This window comes from Serinus canaria, chromosome 3 (assembly GCF_022539315.1).
Source record: "Serinus canaria isolate serCan28SL12 chromosome 3, serCan2020, whole genome shotgun sequence".
Taxonomy (NCBI): Eukaryota; Metazoa; Chordata; class Aves; order Passeriformes; family Fringillidae; genus Serinus; species Serinus canaria.
In genome coordinates this window covers 3,393,805-3,418,801 of record NC_066316.1, presented here as the reverse complement: position 1 = coordinate 3,418,801, position 24,997 = coordinate 3,393,805, and the positions used below count along the sequence as shown (strand labels likewise).

Genomic DNA, 24,997 nt, shown 5'->3' with positions numbered 1-24,997 from the left:
ATCAGCACTGCTCTCCTGCAGAGTCCCTGCTCACTGTCCTGCAGTCTAGCATTTAACTGATTGTAATATTATAAATAGCCATGTGCTACCACACAGAACGAGGCTAGCACATGGCTAATTACGAGTATACAGTAATTAACTATGAGCTAAACTCGCAGGAGAGTATGTGGTGGTGGTCTATGAGGTATGTAATCAGACTGTTTGTTAAACCTTGGGAGCCTTTCCAGTCTGTTAAATAACTATACATAGTAATGAGACAATTTTTAAAAAACCATTTATGTTTATTTATGGACAAAAAAAATAGTCTGTCTTTTTTCTGAGCTGTGACTGGAGTATTGCTGGTTGGCATCTGAATGGGTAATTTAAGTGGTAGAGCCAAAGGTGCACCTACAACTTCTGCTCATCTGTATGGGTGAGACTGACTGTCCCAGCATTATCTGTGTGAGAAGTTTAGTGCTATTCATGGGGACTGTTGTGCCTTGTTCCATGTATGTGCAGTAAATATAATACCTTTTCTCCTGTTGTACACTTGAGTGGAACTCATTTTGTGGGGCACCTGTTTCAGTATCGTGTTGAGCTTTGACTTTTCACTTTGTATCCATTCCTGGTTATGTTTGGGTTTATTTTCCTTCGGGATGTGACTTTCAGTGTGATTCCAAAAGCATCCAAGCCAGCACAGTGTAAGAACCACGGGGGTGAAGCCCTTTTGCTGGGCTACCTCCTGTTAATTGCTCCTCTTCATTACCCTGACAGCTGTTACTCTGTTCCAGATTACCATGAATGAGGCCTCTCTTTATAAAATGTCAAGAAGTCTGCAGGGAAGTTAGATCAGCCTCTTTCAAATGCATTTAAATTTGATACTTGCCTACACCTATCAAACCTCTGTTAAGTAACTTGGTATTGGACTACATTTTCTTATCCAGAGGTTCTTTTCTGATCTGTGCCAGTGAAAGGAGCACATCAAATTCTGTTTGGGTAATGTGTTGTTGAATGCAGTGAAAACATATGGGATGTGCTCATTTTAATAATGTCTTCTATTAACACATATTCTATGTGGCAGACAAAAATGAAACACAAAAATGCCTGTGCCTTAATTCCCACTTCAGTACAAAAATATGGTATAAACAAAGTGTACCAAAACTTCCCTTCTAGTAGATTTAATGTGTGTTCTGGATGTGGACTGTTACTTGTGTGAGTCTATGGATAGTTCACACCTTCCAGATCTACTGTTTTTATAGTTTAATTTTATTTTAATGTGGTTTTAGCATAGCATCATTCACCTGGGGAAGTGCCAGTGGGGAGCCTGTGGGTGTTTGGGGTGTGTACCCTGCCAGATTTAATCAAGATGCTGAATAGAATTGAAGGAAGATGGCAGCTGAAGGAGACTGTTCATTGTAGAAGTATTTTTATGCCCTGACCATCAAAAAAAATAAGCTTGGATGGTTTGATTAGATCCAAGTTTACTTGATTTTTATTATGCGGATAAAAGGGGTCTAGTTTTGTGTGTGCTCGTGGTTGAAGTGTTTCACACCTGGACTGTTGTTGGTATTTGATCATTTTCAGAAGTTTGAAAGGGACACTTATTTCTTAGGAATTGTATTCTTTTTACCTTTTTTCAGTGATGATTCTAAAAGATGATTTAGTCTCATTAAATTTTAATCCCAGTGTAGCTCTATATAGCTTCAGTAGTATCAGAGAGAGCTGATAGTTCTCTCAGGGTCAGAAGAAAATAGGATTGCATTGTCTGTGCACAGAGGTTCTGTCTCCTGGGCTGTAATTGGCACATGTGGTCAATTATTGTTTCGAAATCTCTACTTGCACTGAGAGGCACAATCCCTCAGCTCCCCTTTAGGCAGGTGGTGGCTGTGCTATCCCCAACTTAGGCCAGTGTCTAAATAATGCCAGAATAGAAATCAAGGTTCTAGGGCCAAATTAATTTGTGATAGAGGAAAGCAGACAATCCTGTCTAGAGGCATAATGTAGGTCAGAACTTTAAAGTGGTGTCTTTGTCACGACAGCAGATTGACAGCAACCAAATACAGTGGTTTTCCAATTGGCTGGAATGACTTAAACAGGGTCTGTCCTAATGGAATGGCTCATTGTGGTGCCAGTGTGCACTGAGGACATCCTGCTTACTCCTTAATTAATATCCAGGGAAGACTTCTGAAAACAGGGCTTCAAATTGCTTCTCTACTTGTTGATTAAAACTTCTCTCTGTGTGTTGGATTTGTTTTATATTTCTTTGAACTTGGCAAAGCTCTGACCTTTAAAGGCAGGAATTCAGACTATCTTTTGGTGTGTATTTTTGGTTGCTTGACTCAGTGTTAGCACAGTCTTTATTTGCAATTACATTTTGTTGCATACAGCTTGATCTCCATCTCTTTGTTCCTTTGCAGCATCCCCTCAGACTCAGGTTCCTGTAGAAGATGATGCAGTGCATGTCATTAAAGTGGTAACGTGTAGATCTCATTGCTAAATTATTAACTTGCTTGCGGTTCTTTCTCTTAATTATCTACCCTTATTTTCAGCATTGGGTCTTTATTGCATGCTTGTTGCTTTTGGTGCTTTGGGTTTTTTATACCCTTTCCCTGCTTGGGGATATATTTGGCATTTCCATGACACACAGTCTTTCCTTGACTTGATTTTTTTCCTTGATTACAACTCCTCAACAGTTTAGTAAGGAAAATTAGACTATGATCTCAAACACACCTGATCCCCAATATTTCTGAAAACAGTCTCCTGAATAATATCTGAAAGAATCTGTGTGGCTATGAAAATGCATTGCCAAATAACTTTTCTTTTGAGCTACTTAAATTTCAGGTGACATGAAATCTGGGACATGGGATATAAAAGGGCTTTCATTCTCTTGGTATTTCTTACATGCTTTTCTTTAGAAACTGTTGTCTTTCTAAGGCCTTTTATGATACCAACTTTATTTGTTTCTCAACAGGAGTATCTTGAAAATGGCCCCTTGTTTTCTGAGCTGAAGTTTTACCAGAGGGCTGCAAAGCAAGAGCATAGTAAGTAATGTCTCAGCTCTGACTCAGATAGAGGTAAGGACAAGTCTGGGTTTCACTAGTTTTGTTAAGAACTGTTGCTTTAGAGATGAAATCCAGAACCAGTGCCAGCTGGTACTGTGGTAGTTCCAGATTGCTGCAGGTTTTGTTATTTGGGTGTTGGCCTTGTCCTTTTTGGTCAGAAGGGAGAACAGAAGCCAAGCAGCCAGAACAGGCCACATTTATTATGTGCACACTGAGGAATGGACTCCAGAGACAGGCCAGCCCTAGGACAGAGAAAACACCCCAAACCTGGAGTTCTCAGCTGCCTTTAACCCAATGTTATGTTCTTCTTGTTATTACAGTAAGAAAATGGATGAATCTCAAAAAAATAAGATGTTTAGGAATTCCAGTGTTTTGGGGATCAGGCCTGGCTGAGTACAAGGGAAAAAGGTAATGATATAAGTGGTAGTTAAGCCTCAGTTTGATTGATGACCCATTTTCAAAAATGGAGATTTAGTCCTTTCAATCTGACACAAACTTGCAGTCATGTCTTAAAGGACTCCTCCCTTTTCTGTATTTCCTGACAGCTACAGGTTCATGGTCATGGAGAGACTGGGGCAAGACCTTCAAAGAATCTTTGAAGACTGTGGAAGCAGGTTTAAGAAGGAAATTGTTCTGCAGCTTGGGGCACGGATGGTACGCACAGAGAGAGGGAAATTCCTGTGTCTCAAGTTTGTTGAGTTCAACTAGAGAATTATCTTGCTGATACAGCTCCTTTAAGTGGCTGCTGAGTTTAAAATTAAATGTGTAAATGCTATGTATTTTCTTATTTCTCTGGGGTTTTTTAGGAAAAAAAGTATTCAGTGGAAAATCGAGACTCCCCTACAGTCTGAAATTTGGTCAAACCAATTTTTTTTTAATAGGTTAAAACACAGACCATCCACTTCAACCTGTGTGTCTAGACTGAGATGTGTAAGCCTATTCTCATGTTTCAACATGTATTGATTTTTTTTCAGTGTCTGAAGGGTATTGTATTAGACATCCATATTTGTCAGAGTTCACAATTGTGTGCCTGAATGCCAAATTTTCAGTGTGTTTGCTGAACACACTGCTCATACAGGCCAGGATTTGTCCAGTCTGCACCTACCAGATTTGTTCTCAAATGGGTGTAGACTGGCACATCCCAACAGAAAGTTACACATGGTCTCCTTTGTAACATGATTTGTGTTGTGAAATACTGCTATTGCTGAGCAGAGGTGGATAGAGAATAGAGTAGAGGTAATGGTCTTAAGTTAGAGAAGAGAAACTCTTAGACTGGATGCATCCAAAGCATCCCTTTAACCTAAATATAATTTTTTTTAATTGAAGGGCTTTCATAGTCACATAATTGATAAACTTGTAACACTCCAAAAGTCAGGATTGGCTTGTCCTTTGGATGAGTTGCCACATGCAAATGTGCTTTTTAATAATGATTAGAGCTGTTGTGCCTCAGTAAGGAGCTGGAGGTGTTGATGGAGGGGAGCTGTTACATGAGATGCTGGTCATGTAATAGCTGGCAGGATCAAATGTATGCCAAGCCTTTAGAGCTGATGGAATATGGTTTTTCTTAGAGCTTGGTGTTCTCAGCATCTCCTCTGGTGTTTGTAAAGTACTGGTTTCATTCTTGCTCTGTGATTTAGAAGCTGGTACTCAGGTAAATCCACAGGGATATCTCAAGCAAAGTATGGCTTGTTTATACTTTGCCATCATTAGTCCAAGCCAAATTTGTCAGCTCAGTCTGTGTAGCCCTTAGTTTCCCTGTATAAGTGAGAAATGTTTGGGGGCAGAGTGGATAAGATGATGATGATGATGTTCTCTCCTCTCTTCTAAACTCTTTCCTAGTTGGATACTTTGGAGTACATACATGAAAATGAGTATGTCCATGGGGACATTAAAGCAGCAAATCTTCTTCTGGGCTACAGCAATCCACATGAGGTGAGCATGTTTACTTATCTGCACCTTTACTGTGTTTATAACCATTGAAAATTTTAAGTTTTGTAAATGTTTTGCTTTCACAATTCACATATTAAAAGGAGTTTATGCATGAGCATTCACATCTCCTCACAACAGATCTGAGAGTGGCTCTGTGGAGCTAGAGGGCCGAGAAAGAAGCAGGACAAAGCTGGGCTTTGTTCCTCTGTGTTCTGCTGGCTGGGATACTGCTATGGATGAGTAAACTAAGAGGATAAATTGTGGGGTCTAATTGCTGCTCTAGGTTATACCAGTTAAAGGATTGGATGTAGCCCATTGTACTTTCATTCTGAGAAGTTCTAGATTTCTAATATTGGCATGAATTGTTTCCATGCCCTAACTTTCCTGTCCTGCTCATTGTAGTGGATAGAACAGGTAAGTAGGATTAAAGTTGCTGTTCTCTAGCACTCTGAAGGCAGCCTTGAAATGGAAGTCTTTGGGTGAAATGTTTTGAAACAAATCTTTTGGTCCTGTTGTATTCCACATGCTCCTCTGATGTCTTTTTTTTTTTTTTCTTCAGGTAATAAAATCTAAGTATGCTTTTTTAATTTAAAAAAAAAACATTTAGGAAAAAAGGACATCTTCAACTTCACTTAAATATAATTAGCTGTAAGCAATACTTCTTTCAATTTTGGTTTCTCTGCTGCTGTGATAAAGAACCAGGTCTTGCAAAGCAGCTCACTGCCATTGGAGGTGAACCATTTGAGTATATTTGCTCTTTTTAAAAGCTTCAAGTTAAATGGCTGAGTCAAATTTAACTTGTCAGCTTTCTGAAAGACATCATTTGAGACGCAGCATGGCTGTTTAAGACAACCCTGGGTTTATACAGTGGTTGCAGCCAGTGCATAATCACAGTTTATGGTGTTCTGCTGAATCCTGAGGAGGAGGCTCTTTAGAGCCAAATTGATCTGCAACCATTAGCGTAACTCAAATGACTTTTCTTTTGTCTTGGCTATTGTATATTTTTATGACAGCAAGAAATGCTGCTGGTTTTCAAATTGCAATCACTTTGGAAGTGTCCACTTACAGTAATCATAAAATGTTAAGACTTGGAGCTGACTTGGAGTTGGGCAGGGTACTCGGTGATTTTCTGATTTGTTTCATGTGTTATTTGCATGAAGATTGTGCTGTACTTGTAATTTGCTTTAATGATAGTAAATTCATTGACAGGGAGACACTTCTGAATTACTGGACAGAGGTTTTAGTGTTTATTTTCTAGGGTTTATTAAATAATAGAAATCAGTAGATGCTCCAGTTTGACTAGCTCCTAACACAACACCTACAAAGTCTACATCACTGCTGGGAGGTTTGCTGTAGAATTTTGTTTCACCAAAATTTCTGTTGAAATTATTCTATAAGACTTTTTAAAAAGTTCCCATTCTAGTTCAGAAGTGCTAATGGGGAGACTTTCTAATATTTTCTTGCATTTCTATGGTATAAATCAAACTTCCACTCCTGTATGTGTGAAGTGTTTGTGCCACCTTTCTCACTCTGTCAACACAGTGAAAAACTTGATTGCCTTGGTCTTGGTTGGTTTTTCTTTTTAAAGGTAAAATGATCAACCTAATCTCATAAATAGGGAGTGAGAGCATCTAGCCTGTGGCAAACTCCAACTCAGGACTACAAGCCCAGGGGATTCTGTAGCTCCAGTGGGAGTTGGCATAATAAACCTGCCTGACCTAAGGATTTCTGTTATGAGGTTTTTCAAAAGTTTAATGCCAGTGGGTTCTTTCTCTTTAGGGTCTAGGATTTTAAGAGAAAATATATTTTAAGTTTTCTAGAATTAAAGAAACTTGTTTTTAAAAGAAACCAAAAACTCATCTCTTAAGAATAATATTAATCTCTATTCAAAATAGAATTCCATATTCTGTTTTGGTAAAGAGAGATAAATCCCTGTTCAAAAAGCAGGTGTACCTTCACACTAAACTTTATCTTTTTTTGCAACTGCAGAAAATAAGTGACAAATTTGCATCTAAGAACACACATCAACAGTCACTAAATGACAGAAAAAAAATGCAATTTTCCTGTGTTAGACTTCCTGCTGCTGGTCTCTCTCTCTTCTGTAAATTAACCTGGTGAATTTACACCATAGCAAATAAATAAGAGTCCCCTTTCTCAAAGGGCATGTGAAATCCATACTGCTCTCCCCTACTTTCTGTGGCACGGCAGAGAAACAAATAAAGTAAAGGTGCTGTCACAGTGTGACCTCCAAATGATGGTTAGAAATGGGGAGAGGCTCCCAATCGAGTGACTCAGAGAGCTGCAGATGTGCTCAGCAGGGGGCAGCGAGGCCATTCCCCGAGTTACAGGTCACAGGATCAATTCTGCAGTCAATGGTTCTGAGCACGGGCCTGCTCAGGGACTGCCAAAGCAGCAGTGATGGACTGAGGGGAGTGCACAGCCCATGAATCTCACTGAGGCCTCAAAGGAAACTTGAAGTCATCAGAACTATAAATTACAGGTGAAGCACAGTTTCAGGGCTGGGGAGAGTTAAAGATTATTTGTTGCATGGTCCTAACTGTTTGTATGATAAAGCAGAACATAGAGAAATTTAAATCACTCATCTCATTTAAATGGTGATACTATTAAGAGGGGCAAGTGGTCACCAAACAAGAGCTTAAAATCTGCATTTTAAATAAATGAGGTTGGGAGAGCACCTCCTGCAATCACCTTGTAGTGTTTTTTCCCCATGGATTTTATGGGCAGATGTGTTGCAGACTCAAGTCTGTTTGGGTTTAAAAGCTGTGAATTTTAATTGCACCTCAGTCCTGATTTTAAGTGTTTCTTAGACAAGACAGTTACATTATAGAACTCTGACTTGATTATCAGAGATAGAAGAATTGTTTCAGAAGATACAGAAATCATGCATTGATCTTCTGGGAAAAAGTTGCATGAAAGCAATTCTGACTTCAAGCTGTTTTTCATTGTGAGGTGAATCATCATGATTCCTGCTTTTTAGCCCACTGGGACAGACTTGCTAAAGTACAGGTGAATTGAGAAAAAATCAGATCTTCTCTGTTCTCCTTCAGGGCAGAAATGCCCTGTGCCCCTTCCCCTCTCTCTGCTGGTATCCACAATGGACCTCAGTCTGCCTTTACCTTTTTTGTAATCCAGTGCCCAACTGAACCTGACAGCACTCTGGCCATTAGCAACCAATCTGCCTCTTATTAGTAGGTACCTACTTAATTATTTACAGGCATGACGTAAACCTAGGAATGGAAACACACAGAGAAAATCACTGTACTTCTTCCTGCCAGCAATAAATCTCCTGCTCTGTCCTTCCAGGTAAAGGGAATACCACGAGAATCCAGAGGGCCAGGCTAATAACTATCCAGCTCAGTGCAATTAGATATCATCATGGGTCCAAGCTGGAAGAATTGTGTATGTTTAGCAGATATTTAGCACTTTGGACACAAGCACTGTGAGGGAGTCATGCACAGAAAGGGCAGAGAATGGCTGAAGCTGTGGCTGGCTGCTTGTGCTCACAAATAATTATTTGTGCCTGTGATAATTCACTTGACCAAGATGGGCACGTTTATGTGTGCATGAAATTAAAGGTGAAGACTTTAGAAATCTGGCTCATGGCTGGTAACAAAAATCTATTAATTACAGACCATGCTAAGCACTGCAGAGCCTGGTGCAAACTGGGCTATGTAAAGGAGAGAAACCTGAACAAAAGAGTTAAAATAAGTGAGTGGAAAGGAGTGTACAGTGTGCTACAGCTAAACCCAGCTGTGCTGGGCTTGTCCCTGCTACACCTTCATCATCCACAGTACCTTTTCTTATTCCAGTGTCCTGTTTGTCTTGATTTCTCTGCTCTGTTTTGTTCTTTTTTTTATTCTTGTTTGGGTTTTTTTTCCCCAAAAAAAGCATGCAGTTAAAAAATATTTATGGTATTGAAACACATAGTAAAACTGTCTTAATTTTTGTATTCTTTAACACTCATCTGCTTTTCCCCTTCCCCATACCCTTAAAAATTCCACAACTACTATAAACTCTAAATGAGCTACCTCTACCATGTTCTGAGCAAATTTGGAAGGGCATGCAGTATTACATTATCAAAAAGTGACAACTAGCTATAAAGAACTATATATCTTTTTAATGATGAAAGGGTTATAATGAGAATTGATGAAATGAAATTAATGGTAATTTAAAATAACACAGTCATTCTGATAATGGTTGTGGCAATGTTGTAACAGTGCCTTGCTGGTTTTGTACAAGCTGAAGGGGATTGATTTTTGTTGGTGGCCAAGAGGCTTTGCCTTGAGAGGCTGCCATGTTTGTGGAAAAAATCTGATGTGAAAATTATGGAAGTGATAAATGGCCCAGCTAGAAAGTAGCTGAACTGGTACACTCATGGCCAACTTTTGAGAACTGCTGTGATCAGATGTCAGGATGACCCTGCATGTTTTATGCAAATCCATTGCTTTAAAATTATGGAGCTGCTTTAAAAATAAAAAAGTACAAAGTTATTGTGATAGGATAAGTGTGTGGGGGTTTAAATTGGTTAGCAAATATTTGTGGCTGCTTTCTGGGTAGCCTGTTGTTGGTATAGTTTGAAAGATCACTAAGGCTGGGCTGTCACATGGGAGTCTCTATCACATAAGCAGGTATGCCCAGCCCAAACCAGAGAGCTGCCAGTGGTGCTGTGGGTATATTTTCTTTCCTAACAGTTGAAATCTTATTTTAATGTAGGCACGGCCTTAGTTTTTAAAGGTATTTTATCTTCCTGTCTATGTCAGAAACCTGTAGTCAAGCAGAATCCAAAGCACAGCACTGAGTCTGGAAGAATGCACCTCCTAGGCTCCTGTCTCCTTCCCAGCTCACAAAGGATGCAGGACACTCACAGAACTTGGTTTTTAGGGTAGTTTGAGTGAGTTCTCTGGCTGTGGGCTCAGTGAGGACAGCACCAGAGCATCAGGAATACACCAGAGAATGGATGCAGGAGAAAATCAAATCAGTCAGCCCAACCAAGCTGATGCCCCATCCCAGATTTTGTAGCCATCCATGCCTCTGGTCTTTAATCTTGTATCCCAGTTTGGCTGGGCTGTCAGGTGAGAAACATCATCAATAATCTTAAAAGCCACCCCCCTGCAGGAAGTGAGGGCTGCAGCCTGGCTTACACGCTCCAGATAAGCTCAGATCCTGCAGCAGAAACAGTAAAACCAAGAGACCAGCAATCCCAGGATTTGAAGCTGCCTGGAGCACAAACAGGAATCAGAAGTTTAACAGAATGTGGTACAAAGTAATGCGTTACGTTTTCTTGAGGCTTTTTTGTTTGTTTGTTTTTGCCTTTACCAGGACTGACATAATTAAATAGCAAGTGAGCGCCAGGAAAGTTTATTTTAGACTTTTTTAGGATAAACTCTTTTGTAGCTAAAGTGGAAACTAAACTAACGTTCAAATAAGATGTTTTTCTTTATCATATAATAAGATTTAGCAGAAATGATCTCTATGCCTTCAGTTGGTTTTCAGCTTCTGCCCCAAAAATCCGTGGGTGGAATGGTGATTGTGGCACTATTGCAGTATATACAACTTGGGCCCAGTTTTTTTTTCTCTTAGATTGGTTTAACTCCATGTATTTGCTTCAGAGTAACTGAGAGACCACAGTTTGGTTCTGTGTCTTTTTAAAATGCATTCTAAATCCAGGAGTGGTTTACTGGGATGGCTTTCTGGGTTTGGGAGGGCTGGTTTGCTTTGCTTTGTTTTAGCCTACACTGTCGATCGATAGTTTATGTAGGAAGTTAGTGACAGTGGCATTCCAAAGGGCTGGATTACAGGTGGGCCAGTGCCCAGCAGGCCTGGGGCTCTGGAGCCCCATGTCCAGTCCAGCTGGGGGAAGCTGCTGCCTCTTCTCTGGCTTTGAAGGTGCACAGTAGAGTTGAATTGGAAGAGTTTCAACTTCTGGAAAATCCAAATGGGGAAGGGAGTGTGCCTGCTTAAGTCAGGGGAGGATGGGGTCCCATAAGCAACGTGAGGCTGCATAAAAGGCATATTGCAGTTTATGATGTCTGGATGCCCACCTGGAGAGCAGAGAGCTCAGGAACAAAATGAAATGACTGAAATCCTGCTCGACTCTGAAATAAGAGTATAGTAGTGGAAGGATTTAAATGGGGAGGGCAGCTGTTATAGCCCCCAGTTGTACATATTTTATCCTGAGGCACCATTTGGTTTAATAAAATTTAGATCTAAGGCTGTCCTTAACCTATCAGTTTCTTAAGACTTAATTATAAAGGTTATACTTTCAAAGGACAAAAGCATTATTCATTTGTCTGTTCATGTCTTCCAGGTTTATCTTGCAGATTATGGACTTTGCTACAGATATTGTCCCAATGGGAACCACAAACAGTATCAGGAAAATCCTAGGAAGGGCCATAATGGGACAATAGAGTTTACCAGCATAGATGCCCACAAGGGAGTAGGTAGGTTTCTTTTTTTTATTTCAGATGAGTGATTATAGAATGAGTAATCAGGCTGTGAGTGCTGCTGTACACAGGAGAAGCAGTGTTGGGGATTGCTCGGCCCCTCGTGTGGTGACCTCCTCGTGTGCCTGGGAATGCTTCCCCAGGGCTGGGGGAAAGGCAGCAGGAGGAGCCCTGTGAGGCTCTGCACACACAGCACTGGAGCAGCCCAGGACAGCCCTGAGAAGAGCTCGACATCAAACTTAATTGGTTTGTGTTGGGAGGACTGGTTTGTGCTCGCTGTGCCCTGCAGAGGCAGGATTTGCTAATGCTGCATTGTCAAGGAAAGGGATTTGGAGTCTGCACTGTCCTTTAGGGAGAGCTGTGTCTGAGTGTCACCATCTGTCTTATGGGAGGGAATTTCAAGATGACATTCCTTCTGCAAGGAGAAAAACCTTTTCTGAAGCCATAAAGTGTTAACTTTTTGAAATCTTTTTCCAGTAGCCTTTCATATATCTTACTTATTTAAACTCACTTTGATGGTATTGGAAACACATTTGCAGGTAAATTACATACATAGTCCTTTTATTGGATATTGATTGTACTGCCTTGCATTCCAAGGCAGACTTAATTCAACAATTCCCTAATTAGTTAAAGTCATAACCTATGTCTTGTATTCATTTACCATTAATTAAACCTTAGCTGTTTATTACGCTGCAGTCCAAATCCAATAGCAGACCCATAGAGCCATGGAAAAGGGACTGGGAGGTCAATATTGAAAATATATGGTGTAAAGTCCCACTGATGGCTGCATTGTTCACAATCAATATGGTCAATGCAACACAACTTTCTTAGTTGCTATGTCAGCAAGACAAAAAGTCAATTCTAATGTTATGCTAGTGAAAAAAATGGTGATTATTGAAAAACTTTGACTCTTGCTACAAAAGAGTGTTTTTGTTAACTTTTCTTTCCCTTTTCCCCTCCTTCACTCCCAAGATCATCTCAAGCAGGAGGGATGGTTTGCTGCTGCCAGCTTGGTGAGCATCAGTGTCACCAGTGATAACTGCAGGAATTTGTGCTTGTTAATAGCTGCTGAACTGTTCCCTTAAACTAATACTTTCTAACGAGTTTTAGTTGGCACAAACAACTGTATATTATTGCTTTTTCTATTAAAAGGACCATTGACCATGTAATGTAGAGGGTCTTGATAATTTGCTGGAGCTGTTAAAACCTGCAGTCGTTTAACTCTGGTCATTAGGAAAAATGAAATAAGACTGGCAAGTATTTCCTGCTAAGAAAACTGCACCATTTCACCTGCTAGAAAATATTTTGTGGTGAGGACAGAGCATCTGTTTTGGACTCTTCTGGCCTTCCCAAGCATGCAGGCTGTTTTCTGGAGATCTGATTCTGCCTGCTTTGCCTGGCAGAGTGAGTGGTGTGGCTGGACATTGGTATTTGTTGTGGATGCTCTTTGAAGGGTAGGTGGAAGCTGGAATATTTGGGATTTGGCTGTTGGATGATTATAGCAGCCAGTTTGGTAGTGTTTGTGGATGGGTATGTGATTCCAGGACAGATAATTCCTTCTATTTGAAAGTGCAGGGAAATTTTACAGACTTGTGTAACAAAAGGTGTGCAGAGGAAGCCTGAGGTAAGTTTTGCAATCTGTGTCTTAGATGACCTCCTCAAAGAGCTAAAGTCATATTGGAATTTGTTAAAACCAGAGAACTCCACAAAACAAAATGTTCAGAAAGATAATTTGAGGGAGCTTACCCCCACCCCTGACACTTGAAAAGTGTTTCCTTGATAGCTGCAAACAGAAAATCCACAGATTTTTCTGGTGTTCCTGCTGGAGGAGACTGCAGAACATGATGTGGGATCTGGTATGTTACAGAGCATCCAAACTCTTCACATGGAATGCCAGCTCTGACCTTGTGGTGGTGTCCTGCTTTTGTCTGGGACAGAGTTAATTTTCATCCCAGTAGCTGGTGCAGTGCTGTGCTTGGATTTAGGATGAGAATGACACTGAGAGCACAGGGATGTTGTAGTTATTGCTGAGCAGGGCTTTCCTTCAGTGAAGGAATGTTGAGTTCCCCATGCTCTGGCAGTGAGGAGCTGAATGGGGAGCTGTGAGGGACCTGGCCAGAACAGCTGACCTGGCCAGAATATTCCATACCCTGGGATAAACTTTGGTGGGGGGGGTTGGCCAGGAGGGTCCAATCACTGCTCAGGTGGTGCTGAGCAGCTCTGTTGTGCATCACTTCTCTGTCAGGGGGTTTGTTCCTTTCTTTACCTTCCTTTTCGTTATTATTATTTTTAAAATTTCAGTTCCAATATTAAACTGTTGCTATTTTAACCCATGGATTTTAACTTTTTTCCCTGATTCTCCTTTCTCCAGGGAGGGGTAGGGGGTGAATCTCTGTGTGGTACTTTAATTGGTGGCTAAGGTTAAACCAGGACAAACAGCCTCAACCCTTGAAGATCAAGCTGCCAGAATTTCCCCACCTGCAGCAGAGCTCTCCACATCCCAGGGAAAATCTGCATCTGCAGCAACTTCTGTTGGAGATTGCAAGGGTTCAGCTGGCAGAACACAGCAATGGGTTCCCCTGCTCTCTTGGTGTGGGGCTGAGAGGCACAGAGATGTCTTAGGATGCTGAAAGACTTCCAGCAGCTGGGGCAAAGGGCTTATTTGCTCAGCAATCTCCTGGATTCCCTGCTCATGGTGCAGTCTCAGCACAATCTCCTGTACAAAGTGAGGTGGGGTGTTCTGAAAAGTCTTTAAAGACTGTTGGCAAATGGAAGGTGCAGAGACAGCCTTCGTTCTGGTGTCACCCAGCTTTTCAGAGTGGAGTGCTTTGTTATTTCAATGCTCCAGGAATATAAATTTAATTTTTAAATGTTATTTTATATAAATGAGATCTTTTCCAGAGGGCATTTCCTGCATGTGTGCAGCAACATAAGTATGAGCAGCATCAGTGGCTGTGCTGAGCCAGACAAATGAGAACATTTTGACTTGTTCATGAAGCAGCTACTGAATACATGCAGTGATTTGAGGGACATGCTGAAGCTTTAACAAAATTAGGAATTTGTAGCTTTCAAAAGTGCCTCTTGGCAATGCTTGGAGCTGATACCCTGCTTGCACAGAGCCAGTCAAATGCATTCCCTTCCCAGTAATTTAAGTCAATGCTGGAGTTTCTGTGGTTGAATGGAGAGTTTAATGGGAGGTTATTCCCCAGGATCTCTGTGGAGCTCACCAGGTGTAGAGTGTGCAGGGCACTGAGATCCAGAAAGGTTCTTACCAGAGGCCACTGCAGGGAAACACTTGGGGTGGTGGGATTGGTCTGTGTTGCTCTGACAGCCTCTGGAAAGGCCAGGTGGGATGGATGTGCTGTTCCTGTGGCAGCTGCATCCTCGAGCTGTGTTTGGAGTTCTAGAACCAAGTAGGGCCTAGCCTGGCCTCTGCCTCAGGATCCAGCCTTACACCATCAGCATTCCTGGATTTGTGGCAGGATCCCATCCCAACCAGGGTGTGGGTATTTGAAATTGAAACCCTTTTTATTCTGATGCAGATATCTCTGGGCACAACTGCATCGTTGGTTTTAGTGTCTCATTGGAGTGTACTTGCTGTATTCATTTTTAAAGACCAGCCTGTATAAACAGTATTGCATTTTGGTTTGTTGATTGATAATTAGGGAGAATTATATCTGTACTCAGTGTACATTTAAAAAGTTGTTACATAGTTAGTGTTAAAAAGTAATATTTGGATCAATGCCTCTTATGGATTTTTGTAGATTTTCTCCTCACTGAGGCATGCAGTCAATAGCTAATTTCTCTGGAGATTTACTGCACTTAACATATTGAGGTTCTTTTAAATACTCCAGTCCTGTGCATTGAGTGTGTAAGCCCAGTTTTAATTTGCTATCATTGATGAACATAAGAGTATGAAGTATCTATGCTGAATTCCCTCCTGCATATATTTGTGTTTGCCATCGATTCCAAGCTGAGTCCTCTCCCTTCTCCCAGCATTTCACAGGAACTCTGAGTGGTGTTGCCATCTCTTGCATCAGTAGAGACCCCACTGAAGTCTGTGCAGGACTGATCTCTACATCTGCAGTAGTAAAAGCTGCTTCCCACAGGCATGGGCACTTTGGGAAGGCTTCTCTGTGCCCCTCACATGGGGTTATGTGCTCCTTGGGCTCCATCAGAGCCCTGGGACACTGGGTTTGTCCAGGGCAGTGCCAGCCTTGGGCTGATGGCAGGGAAAGCCCTGCAGCCCTTGTGCTTGTTTTACCCCCTGCTCAGTCAGAGCTGTTCAGTGGTATTAAAAACACAGCTCAGTGCTTGGCCATTTTTCCTGTTCTGCTGACTAAAATATGTGCAGGGTTCATTTTGTGAGGAAGGATGTGCAGGAATATAAACACCTATGCCTGGAAACACATTCTTTGGGAGCCTGCTTCCAGAGAACAGAGCTCTGAGTGGCTCTGGATCAAGAGGTTGATTTGGCATCTGTCCATGCATAGTTAGGATTCAGAGGGAGCCTGCAGGATTTTTTTCTTTTTTTTTGTCGGTCAAATGAATTATTGATCTGCTGCAGTTTGATATGTGTTTCCCAAAGACTGTGTACAGGACAAACTGTAAATCCTAAATAATAAAAGGAAAATATAACCAGTCTGGCGAAAAATGGGTGGAACTTTGCAGTGGGAAATAAATAAAAAGATGGTTTCGTTCCTGAGAGTTGGATTAGAAATGTGTGCCCAGCAGAGGAGGGAGCAGGAGGTGGCTGTAAGTGAAAGAAGACTCACTAGCAAGGAAAAGATTGGATGGGCTTCTACAGCCACCTCTGGAAGCTGCCAGGAATGTTCAGAAGCAGCAAAAATAAGATGAGAAGCATTTACAACTCTGTCACATCTGAGGACTGTGACTGGGAAAGGGCTGTTCTCTACACCAGGAATTCAGAAAGGTAGTGAATCTCAGCTGCTTGCCCACCCCTACTTGTCAGGCCCTCACCTTTGTGATTCTTTTTTTCTGCCACACAGATGTGAAAGAAGAGTTAAACTTCTGCCACATGTCCTTACTGCAAGCCTGGAACCTTTTACTTCCGACCAGGTACCGGCATCTCCAGCCACCACCATTGCATCTGCCACCCAGATCTCATGGTGACATTGCCTTGCACCTCCCAGCCTTCCCACTACATGAACTTCTCCCCATCAGAGCAGAACCCCAACCCTCTTTCTTTCAGCACATCCCATTCCACCAGTCCTGATGATTCCCTCCTGGCAGCTCTGCTGTGAGTTCCATGCCTGTTCATCCCATCCAGAGTGTATCTGTAGGATCCCAGTTTGGGACAGAGAGCGTGGCTGGCACAGGAGGTGTCCCTCTCTGCCATGTCACAGGCTGGCTTCTCTGGATTGTGATGGTGCCATGGATTTTTCTTTCCAGCAACCTGTGGTGGTGGTTATTGTCAGGGAGTACTTGAGCACTGTGCCAAGCAGGGCTGGGCATGAGGAGAGCAGAGGTGGTTCCCAGCTGGCTTTTGCCCTGACTGTGGAATGGCCTCCAAGCACTAAAATGGATCATTAATTCAATGTGTTTCTTGAACCTCTTCTGTGGAGCCAGCCACTGTTCCATTGGTCATCATCCTGCTGCAGGGAGCTCCTCAGACTGACCAGCACCTGGGGGAAGGAATACTTCCTTATCTGCTTTTTGGGGTCTTCTCCTACTCCTAATGAAGGCACTGATTTTTGTCAAGTCTTGTATTTGTCTGGCTTTTAATCATCTCAGCCTTTAAGTTATATCACTTTGTGATGATACAACTTTATCATAATTGCATTTCACCATGATCAAGTTAACCCTCCTTTCCTTTATGGGCTTTTGCCTTGCTGGCTGTGGTGTGAGTTCTCTTTGCTTGTGAGCTACCATAAATGGGTGTCCTGTAATGCCAGTGAGAATTGGACATGCCACTGCCCATCCATGCAACATGAGCAACCAGAATGATCTGTTTATGAAAAGCTTCTAATCCAAAAAATCACTGATAGTGAAATTATCACATAGCAGTGATAATTAAAATAAGAGAATATTTCATCTGTCACTTGCTAGATCTTTACAAAAGGCTGGAGAAAATCAACTAAACAGAGGCCATAGAGAAACCTCCCATTTTTACTTCTGTTTCAGAGGAGTTCCTAGGAGCAGTGGAGTTTTGAGAGCATATTGTGATATCCCTGATCTATTTGGAAATAATAATCTGAATATAAATTAGAGTGGAGCTAGCTGCCAAATTCAGTGTATAGAGATACATCATCTATTTTCTTCTAAGGCGAATTGCTTCAGTTATTCTGAGTTATTGGAGCCTGTGCCTGTGTTTTGAGTATGTTTGTGGTATATTTAAAACTCTGATTTCATTGATGTGGTTGTGAGTTCATCAACTTCAGTGGAGTTGTTCCTGATTTATCTTGGCACAACTGAGAACAGAATCAGGCCTTAAATCTCCAAATTAAAAAATTAAACTTTAAAGACATTGTGAAATAAAATACCACCAAAATGTTCCCATTAAATACTATTTCATATGAGACTAAAATAATAGTAAAAAAATCCTGTGAGTAGAAAAGCAGAAATCAAACATTTATTAAAAAAAAGGAAAAATAAAATAAATCAAGTTTTTTAGCAGAGAAGTAAGAATTTGATTTAAATAAGTACTGGTTGGAGTGTACACTCTTGTAACTGTGGCAAGTTATCAAGCAGAATTGTTTTATTTTCACCTGGCTGTCATATTTAAAGTGAAGGCAGATTGATTTCTCTCCGTTGATGTTTATCAAGAATTCCTGTAATCTTCAATTGTGTGAGCAGATTTATTTTTGCAAGTAAACATATCATTGAAATTTATCTATTAGTGCTGGATTTGACATGAAAATCTAATAATTCCATTGTCCATAGATAATACTAACTCGTTAAAGATTAATCAATTACTTTTTAACAAGAATCTAAATGATTTAAAAGCTTGAGGGATTTCGCTTATATGGAGCAGAGGGAAATAAGAAGTACAGGCAAGAATCAAATGCTGATATTTTCAAGTGGTTCTGCAAAAACCCCATGTAAATGTCTGCATTTAGCAGCCCTTGTGGTGGCCTGGGAGATGAAGGGATAGGGGCTGACTTACTGTCTCCTGTGGAACATTTCCTGTTGCTGCTGGGCACAGGTGCTTTAGCTCCACGGACTTTTTGTTGTCCCTGTGCTTGCTGTGGCTTTGAGCAGGTGTCACCAAGGCTTTTGCTTTGTTGTGGCTTTGTCCCAGGAGCTGCAGGTGAGAGGGAATGTCATTAGTCATGGCCTAACTATGAAGAAACTTTAATCTCTGGGACTGTTTTGTCAGAAAAGGACTTTTCTTGGGGTTGCTTCTGAAATCTGATTGGTTTGCTGTTATTTATAAATCACATCCATGAATCTTCCCCATGGAATAAAGCTGTTCATTGGAATTCTGACAATATTCCTCAAAAGGCCACTTTCTGTAGCCCCTCTCACACAAACAGGTGCCAGAAAGACATTGTGAAAATTAGAGGATCTGCAGTCAAAAATGCTGGCTTATATGGATCGAATCTGGAATTGCCATAATGGAAAAAAGAGTTGTGAACACGTGTGTGTGAATGGAATTGTTCCACAGTTACTGGGAGATTTATAGCCAGAGAAATCACTACAGAACAGCAAGTGGTAGAGATTGTGTTTTTATTTTAATATGGGAGCCAAGTCTTGCATTAGGACGTTGCTGAATCCAGGGCAGGAAATAAACGATGCCCAAGGGACAGCGCAGCGGTGTTGGATCCAGGGCCTTTAATAATCCCGAGCCTAAGGATAGGGAATGGATAAAAACTAATCTGCTGCTTTTCCAGTAATGTGTGTACAGGAATGAGGGACAGTTATGATGTGTTGGCACCGTGGCTTTTAGCAGATGACTTCTTAAATTAAAAGATAAGTTCACTGAGTGATTTTCTGGAATTTATTTAATGAAGGCCCATAAAATATGATATCTGTTTACAGCTGGATTAACAACACAGTGCTCAGCTACTGGTTTTTGCACTGGATAAAAAGTGCCAAACAAGTCTGAACTCTCCTTTCCTTCTTGGAAAGCACATATTCGTTTTGGAAAAGCATAAATTTAAGTTCTACATCTGTCTGTCTTTAATCATGACAAGCAGTTTCTGGTTTTGTAGATTCCATGTGGTTTTGACGTGCAAACTGTAGGCTGCAACTCAAAGAAATCCTGCAGTGCTCCTGCTTGTTCAGTTTTAGCAAGTTTGGTTTCCTCTGGCTAGCAGCAAGCACTAGCAATTCTGTTGATATTGCACTTTTCCCCTCCCTCTTTCTCTAGGAAAAGCCAATCTAGATTTGACTTCAGTTTATCTGCGTAGAGGATGCTCAGGGATGGGGTTAATTTTTGATTTAATTTTGTCTCCTGTATTTGTGTCTGCCTGGGGTGTGCAGAGAGTAAGTTGTTCCTGAAATAACTTCCTTTTTGGAAGCAGCAGTGGGAAGTTCACCCAGGACTTTGCTGAACAGTGAGTGCATTTTGGGCTGTGCAGAGCTTGGCCGGCACTGCTGGAGCTGGGAGCAGGCTCTGGTGAGTCAGTGCACACTAGATGGCACTTTTGTCCCAGCATCCGAGTTCAAACGGCTCCACGGGAGAACAGGAAAGGCCATCAGTGTTTAGTCTGCTCTCACAGAGTCCCTGCATGACCAATGTGGACCCCATGGACTTCCTGGAACATGTGTTAGCAATTTAGCAGCAGACATTTATTTCTTTGTTTTACTGCTTGGCTCTTTGAGAAAGTGTTGGTACTCAGTTATGGGCTGTCTGGATCATGTCAGAGGCCATGGGGATCAAGTCCATGTGACAGGCCAGACTGAGGAAGGATGGAGTTGGAGGAGGTGAGGAAGCTGACCCTCACTTGAGCAGGAACAAGTCACTGCCTGTCTGTGGCCTGTGGCCAAATGCCGGGGCGGTTCAGGTCTAATACAGCTGAACAAACAAAACACTTTGCCCATTTGGCTTCTTCATATTTCATCAGCACCAGTTCAATCAAAGTCCTTTTTATTTCCTAAGAAGAGGTTCCTATTCTTAATTCTATTTTTTTTTCTCTTTCCCCCTCCCCCTTTCCCACATTTTAGCCCCATCCAGACGAGGTGACCTTGAAATCCTTGGCTACTGCATGCTGCACTGGCTGTGTGGGAAGCTGCCCTGGGAGCAGAACCTCAAGGACCCTGTGGCTGTCCAGAGTGCGAAAACAAAGTAAGGACAAACCCCCCCACACGTGGACACACCAGCCTGGAGCCCTGCAGCATCCTCACTGCTTCCCAGCTCTGGGAAACACAGCTTTCCATGCTGTAGAACAGCACCTTAGGAGAAAGCTAAAACAATTTTCCTTAATTAAGAGAGATGTTGGAAGCAGTTAAAATGGGAACTTTATGTGCATGTCTACTCTCCTTTGCATGTTTATGTCTGTGCTGCTGTGAGGAGAGGATGGATTCCAGTGCACAGTACACAGGCATTTTGTCTGCTGTGTATTTTTCCAATACTTTTTCTTTTTCCAAGAAATCATTTGTAAATTAGCACGGGCCTTGATGCACATACAGAAGGCTGTTGTGCAGTTCCATTAAACTTCATGGGTGCTTTGTAGAGACTGTAGTACAAACATCTCTTGGAGGTTTTTCCACATGTGCACTCAATTTATTTAACTTTCTATATGATACTGTTTTTCAGATGTTTTTCTGTAGGTTTTTAGTGTTACATAAGCCTACTGCCATTACAAACAATTAAATTCCAAAACACTAAGGAGCTTGGTGAAAATCTTTCCTTTTTCCCAGCGTGACTTGGAGCTCTCTGGAGCAATAGTGCATCAGTGTTTTCTTCCTCTGCCCTCCCAGCTGGGACTGGAGGGAGTTAACTGCACGGAGTACCTGTAGCAGGCTGCACAGCAGAGGAGTTACCCAGAGCTGGAACATCACAATAGCAGGAGGCAGCAAACTTTTAAGTAGGGCAGGTCACAGCAGAGGTACCTGCTGGGGCTGGCTGATCCCCGAAATCAACGCGGGGCAGCAGCTCCCGGTGCAGGGAAGGGCAGCTGGAGCCTGTGCACAGGGCTGAGGGCAGCTGGGGATGTTGACACCCTCTGCTGTGTTTAATATCTCTCCTGTAGAAGTTCTGATTATTACACAGCCCCCTGCAAGGTAACACTTATACAATTCAATGGGAAATCAATTTAATCAATCAAGCTGCTCCACTGATTCTTCCCTTTCCGTTAACCCTTGGATGGCTCACGTTTCCAGGATGCTGAGCAAAAAGAGGCTTCAAGGAAATGCAGAGAAAATTACACAGATTCTACTTATCAGAAATATCTTCTTACTCTAATGAATTGCATTCCTGGAATTAGGTATCTTGCCCAGGTTATCCCTCTTATCTGTCTTAATTTTCAGGTTCCTCTGGGTGCTGGACTGCCCAAGATGAGGGCTGGTGTTATTCCTGGTTTTAGGAATTGATGCTGAGCTTCTTTGCTGTTCCTGTTCCTGGATGGACAGGAATTCCACCTCTGGCCTTACTGTTTATAAAATGTGTGGGACTTTGGGTGATGTGACCTCCCTGTCCCCCTGTGGCCTTGTCGTGGCTGGGTGTAACTTTGGCAGCCATGTGCTCCATGGCAGAGGGGACCTGATGCTAAATTGTAGGAAGGCAGAGCAAAACTGCTGCTTAAATTCCAGAATAGAAATTGGAATCATCAATCTGAAATCAGAACAATCCATTTGGCTCAAAGGGCTTTTGTTTTTCCTTCTAAAAAGTTTAAAGTATGTGCAAAGAAAAACTTAAAAGTGCAGTTTTAGGTGTCAGCCTGGTCTTGGTGAAACCAGCAGTATTCAAACAGTTAAAAATGGAGCTGTTGAGGGGAGATCTGGGTTCAAAAGCAGTCCTGTGAATCATTAGCTATCCTGGAGGTCCACTCCCTTTGGAGCTAAGACTTGCTGTCTTCCTAAATCCCAAATGAGGAATCATCTGCTCCTAAAGCACATTAAACTGTTGCACTCTGGTGTTGTTTCAGACTTATGGATGAGCTCCCAGATTCAGTGCTGAGGTGGGATTCTCCTGGAAGCAGATGTAGTAAGTGTACTTGCACCTGTACCCTCTGGCTCTTCAGTCTCTTCCTAAACACAGTTCAGTGTCTGACTCTGGGGGGGAGCAGAAGGGAAGGAAAGTAACACAAATTGAACAAAGTCTTTGAAAAAAGAATCTTGCTCAGTCTGCGCTGTATCCCATGGAGTGACATAAGGGATCTTGGCCATATGTAATCCAAGGTGTTGGGAAGCAGTGACTATCTTGGAAACAGAAGTAGCTGTTAGCATGGAAATAGTAAGCAACTGTCTACCAAAGGTTTATTGCTCATTGCTCAGAGTTTGAAAAAGCAAATGGATGCACAGTTTGTCTTGTCTTGTTTTTTCCTTCCCTGAAATACAAAAGTAACCCAGGGAAAACACCAAAGGTCAGTATCTATTTTTGATTTATTCCCTTATTTTCCTAGCACTTTTGCATTGGAATTACTGGAATGCAGTGTGTATTAGGTGAAATTTATTCATGATGTGTATACATATTTAATAAATCTTTCCTGCTGGGATTTGACCAGATGCTAATATCTGGTGTAGCACTCCAGTTTTAGGATACACTTGGGTCTTCAACTGAAAGAAAAGTTTGAACCCCCCATATGTTTTTCCTACTAGCATTATTTCTGCCCATTCAATGGTTTCCCTGTTTTTTGAACCACTTGATGGAAAAATGCTGCTGCTGTCGGACTGCTTTGGGATGCAATCACAAAAACAATAGTAGTGTTTGAAGTAAAAAAAAAAAAAAGTTGTATTTTTCCAAAACATTCCCATTATAGTATTTATGCAGATTAAAATAATACTGTTCAGAGTAATTAATATTGAAGGGGATATTGTGATCTATCAAAGACTTTCCTCTTTTACACAGAACTATCAATACTTGTTGGTAAAATGTTTTAATTTTTATCCTTGGATAGCTGTCAGTGCTGTGGGAATTAGTACATGAACATAACAAGATGGAGCACTTCAAGTCTGGCTTGTTTATCCAAGTCTGTCTTTTCCCTTTCTCCTCCCAAAAAGACAAGACATTGTCAGTTCAGTGTTTTGAGTGTGCCTTCAGCTGAAATTGTGTTGTCTCATTTGGCATCTGTGTTGGAATGAAATCCTTTCCGAACTTCTGGGGTTGCACTCAGTGAAATTCACACTCTGATCTGCTCCACAGGTGAAATAGCCAAGTTTCTAGCCTCTGTTTCTGGCCTAGCTTATGCTGAGAAGCCCAAGTATCAGGTGCTGAAGAAAATCCTGCTGGATGGCCTGGAGTCAAGCGGGACGCGCTACGACGGCCCCCTGGAATTTTCCACAGCAGCAGCAGCGTGTGCACGGAATCACCTCGCTGCTAAGGTGTCCAGGGTGAGTGAGACAGCTCTGGGAGCATTCCTGACAGCTCCTGCCTCTTGCCTTCCCTCTTAGAGGAGAGGAGGAAATAGTTAAAGCTCTCAAAATGAGACTGACACAGCACTTCTTCTGCCTTAAATACACCATGTTTGTTAATTCCTGTTTCCCCTGGCTTTGCTAAAACGTGGAATGTCAACCCTCAAGGAGGAAGAACTGCCATGAGTCCTTTTGACCCACAGGCTCTCACTTCAAAGCAGTAGGTCTGTGGAGAATGATTTACTTTCAGGATAATGGGGAAGTCAAGGACTTTGTTCACTAACATCTTGAAGACAGGCCTGAATGCCAGGTTTTTCCTTCGTCCCAGATTAAAAGCAAAGTTACCTTTATTAGTGACAGCATTTAATTCATTTTCTTGCTTTCAGGCTGTTCTTTGTCATTTGCCTTTATCCTCCTACAGCTCCAGTGTGGAGATGTTCCTGTGGCTTTAGCCGTGCTGCTGGTGTGCACTGGCACAGGGTTTTCCAAGTGACACAGCTCTCCTGTGCTGTTTTCCTGCAGTGCTCTAAGTTAATAAAGCCCAGCTCCCCTAAGCAGAGAGGGAGGTAATTAGCAGTTTTGCTGGGAAATGTCAGGCCCGTTGTTCCTGTGGAAGTGCCCGCATGCAGCAGCCCCGTGTGGGGCTCTGGGGCGTGTGCAATAAGGCAGGGTCAGGGTCCCATCCATTTTTAATATTCCTGGTGAACTTTGGACCATCACAAGTGTACGTGAGCCAAGAATGCAGGATGCAAACTAATGTGACTGATAGGCTGCGAGATGAATGGTGATTCAAGTATCAGTGCACAGATGGTTCTGATTTGCTGAGTTTTGTAGCTGCTGCAACTGAAGACATAAAATATCCTTCTAGTCATAAATTAGCTCTTTGGAAGCAAAACCTTGGCACCAGAGCTTTACAACCTTCAATTAGTAGGGAAAGAAGTATTTGAATGACTGTGGTATTGACATCTGTAGGCCTGCATAGTAATCATTCCTAATAGAAGAGAATATCTGTTTGAGGGGGTTTTGCATGGCTAATTAACCACCAGTGAGAATATGTAATTTTTTCATGATCTCCTGATTGTCACC

General features: G+C 41.9%; 1 protein-coding gene across 3 annotated transcripts in view; it reads left to right on the top strand.

Moving 5' to 3' along the window:
• The window catches only part of VRK2 (VRK serine/threonine kinase 2), a 36,466-nt gene that overhangs the window by 6,615 nt on the left and 4,854 nt on the right, over positions 1-24,997 (top strand). For 2 of the 3 annotated variants that reach the window (XM_018918081.3, XM_009093713.4), the window contains exons 3-11: positions 2,397-2,452; positions 2,951-3,020; positions 3,362-3,449; positions 3,587-3,695; positions 4,881-4,973; positions 11,299-11,431; positions 20,564-20,684; positions 22,486-22,544; positions 23,703-23,890. In XM_018918081.3, the coding sequence (XP_018773626.1) occupies positions 2,397-2,452; positions 2,951-3,020; positions 3,362-3,449; positions 3,587-3,695; positions 4,881-4,973; positions 11,299-11,431; positions 20,564-20,684; positions 22,486-22,544; positions 23,703-23,890 (917 nt within the window). The remainder of the gene's footprint in view (positions 1-2,396; positions 2,453-2,950; positions 3,021-3,361; positions 3,450-3,586; positions 3,696-4,880; positions 4,974-11,298; positions 11,432-20,563; positions 20,685-22,485; positions 22,545-23,702; positions 23,891-24,997) is intronic. The other variant, XM_018918084.3, reaches the window with a different exon arrangement.